The sequence below is a fragment of the Bemisia tabaci genome, chromosome 3, assembly GCF_918797505.1.
Source record: "Bemisia tabaci chromosome 3, PGI_BMITA_v3".
Taxonomy (NCBI): Eukaryota; Metazoa; Arthropoda; class Insecta; order Hemiptera; family Aleyrodidae; genus Bemisia; species Bemisia tabaci.
This window is the reverse complement of record NC_092795.1, coordinates 62969876-62984341: the sequence shown is the minus strand read 5'-3', so window position 1 is coordinate 62984341 and position 14466 is coordinate 62969876. Positions and strand designations below refer to the sequence as shown.

General features: G+C 38.5%; 1 protein-coding gene across 1 annotated transcript in view; it reads right to left on the bottom strand.

Annotated features, from left to right (window-relative positions):
- The window catches only part of LOC140224169 (uncharacterized), a 143065-nt gene that overhangs the window by 30821 nt on the left and 97778 nt on the right, over nt 1–14466 (bottom strand). The window contains exon 4 of the mRNA XM_072297616.1: nt 10863–10930. Within this exon, the coding sequence (XP_072153717.1) occupies nt 10863–10930 (68 nt within the window). The remainder of the gene's footprint in view (nt 1–10862; nt 10931–14466) is intronic.

The following is a 14466-nucleotide window of genomic DNA, read 5'->3' as shown; positions in this document are numbered from 1 at the left end:
GAAAACTTACGAACACCAAATTCTCCTTGCGGGAATCACTTTCTACGCCAAATTTTAAGGAAGAAGAAAATATCGTGATATTATTTATACCTTGTCCAGCGGTATATTTTCAAAGTCACAAATATCAACGTTTTCCCCTATATCCACTGTAGGTATGTACTTCAAGAGAGACGATCCCAACCTGGCATCGTTGGAGAAAAGCGGAAATTGAGTTGGTAAACCTCCGTCGTAAATCTACAAGCCATGTCCGATCTTGAGTTCTAGATTTTATCCATCCATTCCTACTGAGCTCCGTTCAACTGAGCAAGTTCGGATTTATTCAGCTTTGGCATCGTAAACTTATTTGAAGAAGCTAGCATAGGATTCTGGTAGCATTCTTAATGCATTTAGTTCCCCGCGATAAGCGAAAAAAGTCCTTAAAAAACAGGCAAGTTGAATAAATTCACCCAGTTGCGTTGGAGGGAATTAATTATGAGATTCCCTAGGGATTCCTTGATACTTTAGACCGAGGGAACGGCTCTCTTAGAAGCGAACAGTGTCAAGCTATCAGTAAACGGGGTAAAATAGTGCGGGGTTCCCCGACGTTTTCTCCGCAAACTAGTGCGGATCAAGCGCTATTTTACCACTTTATGTTACATGCAGTTCGGACCAAAGAGCTTGATGCAAAAACGGCTTTTTTCGCCCCCCCTCTGGAAGTTCTTCAGACTTTGTCTATTGATTACTCATACTTGAGCGCTTCTTTTCCCAAATTTTCAGACCCCCAAAAAATTTTGGGGGGGAGCTAGGGGGGGTGGAAGTCAAAACCTGTGAACCTCGATATCTCTTGAACAAAGAAAGATATCGAGGTCCGGTTTGGACGAAAAATCGTCTAAAATTGCATACTTTAAGATTCTAAAGGTCGAAATCCCGATATCACATTTTTAAGTCAACATATGTGCTTTTTTCCAGTTTTTAGGTCTAGAAAATTTCTTTTAAACGAAAAATTTACAAAGATCTCAATTTTTTATTTGAACCAAAACCAGTTTTTTAAATTGTTCGTCTTTTTCCGCATCCAACGAGTGGTCCATTAAGCTGGGGAACCAAACGGTTCCGGAGTTATGATCGATTGAAGTTTCCGCTCAACGCGCGCCGACCGATTTTCGCGCGCAAAAAAGTCGGATTTGACTGTTATTAGATCAGATTGAATGTTCAAACTGAGCAAAATGCTTTATTAGGGACTCTTGAGGGTCGCTGAGTTCAGAAATTACCGATACTTCCAAAAAATTCACGTTTTTAAAATTACAGCTCCGCAGCGCTATTTTAGAGGCCCACTGAGCGCCGACCGGCCGCTCAGTGGTCCTGTCCGAAGCTGCAATTTTAAAAACGTGAATTTTTTGGAAGTATCGGTAATTTCTGAACTCAGCGACCCTCAAGAGTCCCTAATAAAGCATTTTGCTCAGTTTGAACATTCAATCTGATCTAATAACAGTCAAATCCGACTTTTTTGCGCGCGAAAATCGGTCGGCGCGCGTTGAGCGGAAACTTCAATCGATCATAACTCCGGAACCGTTTGGTTCCCCAGCTTAATGGACCACTCGTTGGATGCGGAAAAAGACGAACAATTTAAAAAACTGGTTTTGGTTCAAATAAAAAATTGAGATCTTTGTAAATTTTTCGTTTAAAAGAAATTTTCTAGACCTAAAAACTGGAAAAAAGCACATATGTTGACTTAAAAATGTGATATCGGGATTTCGACCTTTAGAATCTTAAAGTATGCAATTTTAGACGATTTTTCGTCCAAACCGGACCTCGATATCTTTCTTTGTTCAAGAGATATCGAGGTTCACAGGTTTTGACTTCCACCCCCCCTAGCTCCCCCCCAAAATTTTTTGGGGGTCTGAAAATTTGGGAAAAGAAGCGCTCAAGTATGAGTAATCAATAGACAAAGTCTGAAGAACTTCCAGAGGGGGGGCGAAAAAAGCCGTTTTTGCATCAAGCTCTTTCATATTTTAGTGTTTTTTTCTTGGCATCAGTAAATTATAGGCTGATACACACTGCTATTTGATAGAGCTGCCCGGTGCCCTTCATCTCGCCATGAAAACCTGAAATATGAAGCTTTTTCTGTTTTTGCACTGAAAAGATAGATCGAGTGATTGAATTACGAGTTTCCTGTTCTGGCGCGAAATAAAAGCAAAACTTTGTGCGAGTAAACGGCACTGGGGAGCGGAACATTTTGCAAAATTCCCTCGGTGAACTTTTAAAAGCAGAAGGTGCGTGCTTCGACTTTTCGTCGCTGCTGCGGCGTAATAAGGTCGTAACTCGAATACCGCATGAGCCTCGGCAAGCATGCATTCATATATAAACCTGGGCGCACGTGGAATATTGAGATACGCCGTTTCGTCAAAGGGGCGACGTTTTGTTGAGGGAGGCGGGTGGTGAAGCGAGGGAAAAGCGGGGGGCGGGGTGAGGTAGGTCAAGAAAAGTAACGCCTTGCACCGGGAGGAGCGAGCACTGTCAACAGGTGAATAGAAAGCTTCCGTGAGCAATGTCAGCTTGCGTCCTCGCCGCGCCGCGTTGTCTCATTGCCTCACAAGTCTGTCTTTCAGTGAGGAGGCAACTTGAAATGGATTGCATTTTGCAAAAAGGAACCACTAGCATTGCAATGATGCTGAGATTGTGCAACTTCATCTTTTGCAATAAAATTGCGGAAATCGTGAAAAACTATGAAATTTAGATGGTAATTTTTGTCTTAAATTTACAGTTTTTAGCGAGTAAAATAGAAACTATGAATGGATAATCGGGTTTTTCCTCCAAGACAAAAGAAGTTGCACAATCTTAGCAACATTGCAATGCTAGTGGTTCCTTTTTGCATAATGCAATCCAAATGGAACCGTGGAATTCGGATTGCATTATGCAAAAAGTAACCAAGAGCATTTCAATGCTCCTAAGATTGAGCAACTTAATTTATTTGCAAGAAAATTACTGAATCCAAGGAAAAAATTAAAATTTGCAAAGGTAATTTTCGTCTTGAAATTATAGTTCATTAGGAGTAAAGATTAAACTTATTTGGATGATCGGTTTATATTTGCTAGTTACAAAAATTGCACAATTTTAATGTGAGTGGCATGCTCTTGGTTCTTTTTTGCAAAATGCAATCCATTTGTCAGTTTGCACATTTGGATCGCATTCAGCAAAAAGGAACCAGCGCGATTAAAGTGTTTTCAAAATCGTGCAAATTCTTTTTCTCTTTCAAAAATACTAAATATATGTACAGCATTAAAATTTACACAACTGTCCCTTTAAATGTAACGATTTTTTGGTGGGATGCAAAAACTGTTTGCTATTTTGGGAGATTTTTCAGATAATTATGAGGAGGCAACAATTTAACAACACTGTGATTGCGCTGGTTCTTTTTTGTTAAATGCGATCTAGTAAGTCGATTTCCTTTTCATGGTTCCATCGAATCGAATAATCAATTGCACCTGGAAAACTTAGATTTGACATCACAAGGAATTAGTTTCTCACAGTCCAACTTGTTGTGTCATGGAAACGACTTATTATGCGTGGCGTGGCGTGCTTTGCAATTTATCGATTGATCTGCCATTTAAACCTATGAAAAATGATCGATAAACAGGGTGTTCGCAGTCGATTCTTACAGCTTAAAATGGGGAAATATCGATAAACGGTTATACGCGCCTCATAATTGATTATTACGAGAGATGGAGAGGAGGGGGGGGGGGTTGAAGTATAGTTGTTACAACGGATGCTATTTGTGGTGACAGATTTTCCTCGTTTCAGTGCGGTTGTTTAGTTTTCATCATGCATAGTCTGGATGACCAAAAGTCTCCCAACTGATGCTGTAAATCCGGGGCTAAGATGACTATTGAGCTGATCTTCGTATCATTTTCGAGCTAACAAATACTTTTCAATCGAATAAAACCAAATTCACCTCTTCCTTAAAAATTGACCAAGTTGAGAAATACTCTTAAAGAGTGATAATGAATAACCGGCAAGATAGGATGCAAACATGTTTATCTCTGACGTTTCTTTTAAAAATCTATGTGGAGCGAGGCTTTTAACCATACTTACAAATTTTTTGCTTATTTTTATTCTCTTTCTTGAAAATATACATTACGGTTATAATTTTAGTGCTGACTAAATATCGTCACAACATTGAGCAAATAAAGTCAAGAATTTTGCGCAAAGTTCAGTATCATATTGCCAAGATTCTATCATCTCATCAAGAAAGGAATAAGATGTTCGAGGTTTCTACACATGAGTGGAGCTCAAATTTTAGTTTCACCGAAATCAAACGCTTTTCTGGAAACTTGGCAGCGTCGTCGACCCAGCCTTTCTCATTGCATGCTCACGAGGAGAAAAATGAAATTCATTGGGGTATTCTTGTTATCAAGACATTTTCCTCCGCGCAAAAAAATGACTCGAGAGCGTAAATCCATCGGAAGGATTTCTACGTAAGTATTCGCACACGAAACATGCAGCTCCAAATGTTGCCGAGTAAAGCAGCTGGAGAAACCACGTTTCCATTTCGCTAGCAATCCTTGATTTGCATTTTAGAAAAAGATACACGAGCACCTGAATCAGTGAAAAACACGACATTGTGTTTTCTTCTGGATCGTTTATTTGTTCTGCGGATTCCGGACCAGTTTAAACCTAATATTTAAAACCTAAGGTGGCGAATTACGTTGACCATTCGTTCTATCTAAACCAGCATTGTCAATGATGCTCAATGAAAACGCCCCATTGAGCCACTTTCGTCAAATAATTGCCTAAAAATATTTATTTAAAAAAAAAAAAAAAGTTTAAGAAATTTCTCCTTTAAATTTTTTGTCCGGTTTGAAAAATAGTTAATGTTGCTTGAATGATCTGCAAAGCACGATAAGATCTTCCATGAGCAGGGCCGGATTAGCGGGCCGGGGCCGCACTATGGTCCCAATCCGCTCGGGAGCGCTCAAAAATCGATGTTTATGAAATTGGACGACATTTTTTTTTCAAGTCAAAATTGATAAATATAGTATCTACGGGTCATAAACTACACGTAGTATACCTCAAAAAAATTTCTAGTCACTTTGAAAGTGTCACAAACTGTGCAAATAGTCGGATACGTATTTTCTGACCCGTGAAGTGGCTATTTCTAACAAAGCGTTCGGAGCCTCTCCTGAATCATGAAATGGTCTCTCAGAATTCTTGCTTATACCATTTTGTAGAGGACTCTAAGAGGATTGTAACGCACTAATTACAATTTTTCTCCGAGGCATTCTGACACATCCCACACAAGGTAGAAGTTGGATACCTATTTTTCATAAAAAAATGCCGATTTTTCCCACGAACTTTCATTTTAAAAAAAAGTCACCAAAGGTCACCTAATGAGACACCTTTAGGGAGCTTCTACACATCCTTGGGAAGCTACAGTAGAAATATTTCGTGCTTTGGTTTGCTTTTTCTCGAGAAATCGAATTTACTAGGTCTCTAAGTCGGTGGCTAAAATAACGGTATTTAGCAAGTTTAGCCATCGATCAATCTGTAGTCGTCTTAAACTTTTTTGAGGCATGCGACACCTCCAAAAACGTGCTTAAGTAGTCTCTATGAATCCTTAAGAAGGATTTTAAACCAAAAATTGTTGGTTCTTCTTGCTTTTTGGACGAATTTTGAATCTTTTTCGTACCTGCGTGTTTCTTTCAAAATACTGTTTTACAACCCTGGAAAGCCCCTCGAAAAATATTCTGAGACATTTGGCACCTCCAGAGACACTTTTAAGTCGTTTCTGCAGATCCTTAGAAAGGCAACCGAACCAAAAATAATTGCTTCCGCCTGCTTTTTCGACCAAATTTGAATTTTTTACGTGACTACGTGTTTGTCCCAGGAAAACTCAATTGTTTGCCCCGAAAAACACCTATAGTTGCAGGCTTAACACGTGCTAAGCACTTTTGCATCTACAGAGACGCACTTATATAGCTTCTATGAATCTTTTTGAGGTTGACCGTTTCGAAAAAAATTTGGTTCCCCCTACTTTTTGAGATTTTTTGGGAAGTTTTCCGTTCCGCAGTTTTATCTTTAAAAACGCTCTTTTCAATCCTAGAAAGTACCTATTGATGTAAAATTTCTTACTCTCCGAATATTTATCCATTGTTGATTGAATTTTTCTTAACGTGACAATATTGCACCCCCGCTCTTCAACATTGTTATGTACCCGATTTGCGTTTCCCGTCAAATCAACGTAAAGAAAAGTCTTCTCTGAAGCATTATTTCGACATTTTTAAAATACAAATGAATTTTAGATCTATTTCATTTTTTTCAGTTCAGTTTTCCTTAAAAAAAAAAAAAAAAAAAAAAAAAAAAAAAAAAAAAAATTGGGGGGGGGGTGTCAAAAAATCAAAACATTCTTAATTTTACATGAACTGTACATGTATGTGCAATGAACGCATGGTTTTCATCCAATCTAAGCAAGTATAACAAGCCAATCGTATGGTAGTTTGTGATTTTTGTGAAAAAATGACAGTAACTTTTGCAAATGATTTTTTAGGGAAAAGCGGAGGTCAAATTCGGATTCAGCGCATCAAAATCATGAGGAAAACACTTCTTAAATGTATTTATACTCAAACGGAGAGCCGCTATGATTTTTGATCACTGAAAAGTGAATTGGGACCATAGTGGGCCGGCGCGGCGTGCTGGCACGCACAAGGGGCACGCTTATTGCATTCTCTCCAAATTGAAGGCATTTCATCAGCAACGACTTGCTGAGCTCTATACATTATTCACAATTAAAGACCAGATAGCCATTGACCCTTGACTATGAAGGTACTGCCTTGATGCGATGACACACTGAACAACTTTCACAGCATGCCAAAAGAGGCCATTCACTTGTAACGTATCTCTGTTTATGACTTGCCAATGGAAATGTGGCGTCCAAAACCAGGACACGCTGCGGGTTTTTACGATTGATCATCGTCGCCCCCTGACCCACCGACCGGATGCGGGCGCGACATTGACATTGTATAACCTCACATGGAATTGAGTTTCCCATTGACTCTTTAACCCTTACACTCCTTTCTGTTTATCGCTATGCTCAGTGAGATTATCAACTCGCAGAGCCGGATTCGGTAATCCAAAATTGCGCGAAAGGTCCGAGAAAATATATGAGGATTGCGCGGAATAGACACAAGGATACGAATAGAAACCTTAACATCTGCTACAGGAATGCGCAAACTTGAAATGAAGTTAATGCAAGGTAGAAGTTTGGCAAAACGGGAAACAGTTGGAAAATAAACGCATTTTTTGTTAACACTAGTTTAGGTTAGTTTGTTGACAAAACCACCGATGTTTTACCTTCTGATGATAAATGAAGTGACAAGATTGAATAATGGTTGTGGGTGTAAAGAACTTTCCTCACTTTTCTCAGAAAAAAGATTTAATCGGGAGAAATGAGACACTGTTGGAATGCTCATGCGGCGTCGAAACACAATACGGGCCTTTCAAGCTCTATTATTCGATGTTGCGATTATTCTAACGCGAGTTCGAATAATCGACCCAAACACACTGCAGCCGGCGTTAAACGTGTATTAGCGCCTGCAAGACTCTAGAAATACTTCACGCATTGCGCCAAACAGTGCGGTCGGTTTAGAGCTCATATTAGCGCCTACAAGACTGCATGAATACTTCTCGCATTGCGCCAAACGCAGTGCAGTCGGTCAGTTAGCGAGAAGCGCACATTAGCGCCTACAAGACTGTAGGAATACTGTAGGACTGCGTGCCATCATTCGAGACTGTCTGCTCCAGATTTTACCATAATTAAAGGGAAAATATGTATCCTCATTGTAAAGATTCAGAAACGGATGAAATTCGCGCAATCCTATGCATCTCCGAAAAGGAAAAAAAAGGGGCATTCGCGGAATCCTATCGCAGCTGCCAGTTGTCTAGGGTGCTAGAGGGCACATGGGGCCCGCAAATTTGCGGATTGCATACTCTCTAAATTGAAGGCATTAAATTGCCGAATTAGATTATTAACCGAAATTGGTTTATTTGCGGTAAGCGTCGCGAACCAAGAAACGTTGTCTCAGAGCTGAGTTATGGTTATGTCGTGAATTGCAAAGCGAGGTTTTTATGTTAAACTACAAATTTCGGAACCTTGCAGAATTTTCTTTTTGGCTCATTTGTCTTGGGAAATGACCCGCGGATTTTATCGGAGCGGGTTGTTCGTTTTAGGTTTCCCTTCATTTCTGCCGACCATTTGAAACGTCCAAGATGCGAGACAATTAGCATGAGCTGGACCTCCCACGAGAAAAGATTGTTCTGAAAAGACTTCTAGCATTGGTAACGGAGGGGGGGGGGGGGGGCTTAATGGAAGAGGATGAGCGATACAGACGTGAGCGGTAGTTTATCGCCATCTGTCAACGAGCCATAAAAACTCCCGTCCAACGAACGATGCGGTGCCCGTTGGAGCGTGAACGCGCCTTTACGAGCATTTTTGTCCTGGCCCACTGACCCCTGAACGCGTAGGCAACCTGTCTTTCCCTCCTGCGTTCGTCGGCGGGCCAGTCCGGCGCTGCACACTTTATAGCTGACCAAACTATCTTTTTAAGGTGAACTTTGTTGTCCGTATAACATTATGCTTCCCTGAGCTCACGTTCAAATGCAGTTAAGTTCTTACGTCTTAGATGCGACACGACGACTTACGTGCTGTTCCGGGTGAAGACTTCGTCTGACAAGGTTGCCTAGTCGTTTGAGGGAATGGATTTCTCGCAAGATCTTGTAGTTACAATTTTGATGGTGCTTAGTCGTTTTAGTAAAAAAACCGAGCATTGATTATGGAAACTCATTCTTATGCAACAAGAAGAGTTCCATCTAAAACCGATGTCTTTGACGGATCATCTGAATTACTAAACTGTTCTTCCGCATGGTATGTTATGTACTAAAAAGAAACAAGATGGCGTAGTCCATTCATTTGTAATATTTAGGGTAAAAACTACAGAAATATAAAAAAAAATGTAGCACTTTAACAATGGAAGTATCAGTAACTATTTGACGAGCTTAAAAAGATTCGGAGCTTACCCGCCACTCAATTTCCCATAGGCACCTAAGGGTCTCGATACACTGTATCAGAAGGTGGTCGAAACGATCGTAAAGGTGGTAACATACATATGCGCGATGTATATAAGGCGGGAGTAGTAACATACACACGCCCAAAAATAAAAAAAAATAAAGCTTTCAGATGAAAAAATGCTTTAACCATCATTAAATCAAAAACACCTCCTTTGAGCCGCAGGAAATATTTTGTTTGAAATTAAGGAACCGTTTTTCAACTTTTTTTTTGTTTTGTTTTTTTGTTCACCATATTATCTGTTTAATGTGGAAAGTAGAAACTCAGCGTTTAGAGAGATATCAACAGTCTCATTGCAACTCAACCATTAAGCAATGATTCTGTAACATGCGCAAGTAACCCATTTCTTTCAGTCTAGAGGAGTTCTTCTTTTTTTCTGGTGTGTGTGTGAGGGTGAGAGTGTGTGTGTGTTTGGGTATATATAATAGCACAAATGCATTGAAGAACTCCAGTACCCCTTTTCCTCGCAATCAAAACTTCCCTGCATAAATAAATTGCGAGATGCAATCTTACCGTCGATTTTATCGAGCAATTGTCACGTTCCAGATGGAATCCGCATGCTATCATCATGGCAAGAGGCTGGAATCTTCGCTTAATGATTATTCTCTATTTACATCTGAACTATCTCACTGAAAATTGCGCGATCTTTTGTGCATAACTGAAGTATAAACGAATATGAAATCGAGCTTGAAATTGCGCTCTTACGAGAACACTCATTCGCGAGATCCGTAAATAGTTACAAATATGGAAAACTATTGAGTGTTCGCCTCGAATTTTCTAAATGGGGGAAAAGTAATTTGTGTGAGTAGGGGAAGCCTGCGTATTGTTTCTCACGATGACCTATTTTCCTAAATCTAGAGCATTGTTTTGTGATAGTCTAGCGCTTCATTTATTTTCTGCAAATGGATGTGTGACGTTTTAATATTACTTTCCAATATCATCATTTTGCACAACTCAAGCGTTCAACACGCGTCTTCGCATTTATTTGACAAAACGATTGGACCGTCATTTTACGGAAGCTTCTAACTTAAAATCTCTTGGACCTTAGCTGCCTGCAAGTATCCCGAATTTCAGGTTCGTGAGTTTTCGGCTCCTGGGTTTGGCGAATGAACGCTTCAATTTTTCAAGATATGAGGAAGAAAATCAAATGGAATGAAAGCATATGTTCTGATGAACTAAAGTGTATTCAATAAAATGTTTCTTGTCGCCTAAATAGAAGGTATTCTATCACGAACGGGTGAGCTAAATCGTATTTTTGTGATTTCGAGGGAACGCGTCGTGTATCAAGAAACTGGTTTTACCGGAAATCACTACTGCAATAAAATATAATCTCAATTTCGTCTAAAATGTTACATGATTATTTCAGGCGAGGTAGCCTTTAAATACCTTTTTCTTGTGGATTTTATTCAAAAAGGGCTCATACACAAGTTGGAATTTTGTGGGAAAATTTGAAAGGTCATCAATGTCCTAGGAATAGTGAAAGACGGAAGCAATAACTATCGCACCGGGGCGCATCTCGGCGCGGAAGGCCAAATTGAATTGGTTTGGAGGGATCGGCGTTGAGATGGGAAAATATGCATGGGTAAACGTATAAGAAGAGAAATTCGAGAGGAGAAACTGAAGGAGGCCTGATATGAGATTCCATGATTATGAGCTCCGAGTAGCGTCACCAATTCAGATAAGTTTCACGCATGATTGAGACGTCCAAATATCTTTAGGTCTCAAAAATGTATTCACAAAAACCCGAATAACAAAATCCTTCACTTACCAAAAGCAATCCAATCTGTCTTCCTGGATTTTGAGCTTGACGATTGCAATGGACTCTTCTGAATGGATCTGAAACAACGATAGTAAATTCGAATTGAAACAAGCAAGATTAAAAAGAAAACTTAGGGCAATTCGCAGAGACTCACAATAAGGGAGGGAGGAGTTCGTGGAATCAATCGTGGATATCCCTTACGGTGTCTCTTAGGTTGCATGTGGTCCGTTAGAAGATCAAAGCAGGAACTTAATCATAATGAGTCAAAGTTCGAGTCATCAATCGAACACGGGTCTCGTAATTCTCATTGGCGTTGCTTGTTGACCTCCAATTCAATCTCACTTTGAGCGTCTACTTTGATCATAAGAGCTTACACCAATTGATAGATCAATGAGATGTCATTCGATTGTGAGGAATCAACGAACATACCATCGGTATCGTCTCTGAATATCCTGTCTTGACATTTGAACGTATTTCTATCAAACGGAACTATGTGCATTAAGACACGAGCCCTGAGACTCATAAGAATATGTGCATAACAGGGCTCACTAATAATGTGAATAGTTCCGTTTGATAGAAATACGTCCATTTAAGCATGCTGCTAATTTCACATCCCCATTTTCGCCGACAACATGATCTGAAGTTTACGGATAGGAATCTAGTCTGGAAAGATAGGAGGATATTTTTTCCTCGTAATACTCTGAGTTACCATACGGACATATGTCGCAGGCAAATAGTAAAATCAGGCATTTTATCAAATGCCTAGGCAGATAGTTAAATTTTGAAGGTCTAAAAAATTTTGTGAATTTATGGCGGAGATCTCACAAGTTTTCAATATTTTAGGAAATAATAACTCATCAAACCTACGAACTCTTTTTGTCTATGCCTCTCCGATAGCTTCTCATATTTTTTAAACGTTGGAATTCTAAAATTACTGTTTTTTATGACATGCTGCAAATTTCCAGATAAGTGTCCGCTCAGGAGCTAAAAATCATTTAAAATACTATTGCGTGACGCAAATTTTTACTGATAATTTTTTCTTACGGGAGCAATCACATATTTAGATGATGCAGAACATACCTTTTTTCACTGTGAATCCTTCAAGTTACTCAGAAACTCTCTCCAAAGTAAACTAAATGTCTCAATAACTCCAGAAAATATCATCGAACAAATGATCAACACAAAGAAAAACTGGTATCTCATCCAATACTACATCACAGAAGTCCTCAAACAAAAGCAAAAAGTCCTGAACGAAGACGGAAACGAGAAGTCACCTGAAATGCCAACCTACCAACACTCCTCCCTCGATGACATGTCAGCCGACAATTCCGAGGATAACGCAGACACTTAATCATTCAGAAGACCGAGGATCTTCAAGTTATATTCTAACCACTTATTAGCTTATCTTTCGGGAATAAAAAAGGGGGAACCACCAATTTGTAAATATAGGAACTTCTTATTCTAATCTAACATGTAAACATAGGCCTTCGGCCATAGTTCTGTTAAACTATGTTCCAACTTGTAACCAAAATAATAAATCAAAGTTATCTTTAAAAAAAAAAAAAAAAAAAAAAATCACATATTTTGTCTAAAATTAGGAAAAGAATCAAAATTTCAATCTAAGTCAATTTATTTGATTATTTGCCTAGGCATTTGACAAATGCCTGATTTTACTATTTGTCTGCGACCATGAGCCCTGAGACTCATAAGAATATCGACGGTGAAAGTCGGCAATCACATAACTCGGTTTGCGACGTCGCAGACTTCCTGTCATACTTTATTTTTTAAATGGAAAACTACTCAACGGCAATTCTTTAAAACTGTCATGATTTTTCTTCTCAATGCGAAGAAATTCTGCAAAAACTTAAAGAAATAATATCAATTTGTTCTCCTTTAAAAAAATGACGTAGAGGCGGAGATTTTCAGACACCGCAAACGAGTTATGTGATTGCCGACTTTCACCGTCGATATGTGCATAAGAGGGCTCACTAATAATGTGAATAGTTCCGTTTGATAGAAATACGTCATTTATGCATGCTGCTAATTTCACATCCCCATTTTCGCCGACAACATGATCTGAAGTTTACGGATAGGAATCTAGTCTGGAAAGATAGGAGGATATTTCTTCCTCGTAATACTCGGAGTTACCATATGGACATACATATGATCCCCAAAATTGGAATGTTATAAATTATCGTGGGTTTTGTTTTTTGGTAGGATATTTTAATGCTAAGGATAAATTCACCATTTACTATTTTCCTCGAAAATGCGACTTGATTTCTGTTAACTTTGGACATGTCGTAGGCAAATAGTATTAAATATACAAATACTATTTTTTGAAAAATAACTCATCAAACCTACGAACTCTTATTGTCTTTTTCTCTTCAATTGCCTCTCTTATTTTTAAATGTTGGAATTCCGAAAATTCTGTATTTTACGACATGCTGAAAATTTCAAGATCAGTGACTCTTCAGGAGCTAAAAATTGTTTAAAATACTAGTGTGTGTTTTTTTTTTTTTTTTTTTTTTTTTTTTTTTTTTTTTTTTTTTTTTTTTAAAGAAATTTTATTTAAATATATCGTAACTACTACAAGTGTTTCTTGTATCTATCTACGTGGCTTAAAACTAAAACTTAACAAACTGCATTAATTTTATATGTTAACGTTAGATAATACTATGATTATCTAAAAGAACAGGAATTGTAAATTCTCTGCCTTCTTTCTTAAATGTATTATAACATAAAGGTTTTTAGTTTAAAGGTTTTGCATTCTTCCTTTCACCCTCATTCACACTCCATTCACACTCTCACTCATACCTTCAACTACTTAAATCTTGATGGGAGTTCAAAGGTCTCCCACCTTTTTAACCTTTTCACAGGTATTGTACTATCTAAAAGGTTTAAAGCCTCTACATTGATATGCTTTTCAATACGACATTCATATCTCTTCGTTGTCTCGGCAATTACTTGTCTAACCGTGGGTACCTCTAATTCTCTCCTTATGTCTTCGTTCCTTACGAACCATGGTACTCCAATAATTTCTCGTAGAACCTTCGACTGGAATCTTTCTACCTTATTTATATTAGATTTGCTTGCACAACCCCATAGTTGTGAAGCATACTGCCATATAGGTTTTAATATTTGATTATACAGCAAAATTTTGTTTTTCTTTGACAATTTTGATCTTTTGCCTAACAACCAATACATTTTTTTAAACTTTTTATTTAATTCTTTCACCTTGATTCTGATGTGATCTTTAAAAGTAAGTCTAGAGTCTAAATAAACTCCTAAATATCTAGCGCTTGTAACGTAAGGAACTTGTTCATCTTCTATGAGAACTGGTAATTGTGGTATTTTCCTATTTGTAAAAACAGTATGAGCAGATTTACATGCGTTGAGCGTGGCGCCATTGTCAGAAACCCACTCAACCATTTCATCGATAGCTTTTTGTAATCTATGATTAGAGATAAATATGTCTTTGTCTCTTTCTGCTAAGGCAGTATCATCTGCAAAAGTGCCGATAAAGCCCCTCTTCGGTTTTGGGATGTCGCTAGTGAAGATATTGTATAAATATGGGCCCAGGCATGATCCTTGCGGTACTCCTGCCTTTATTCTT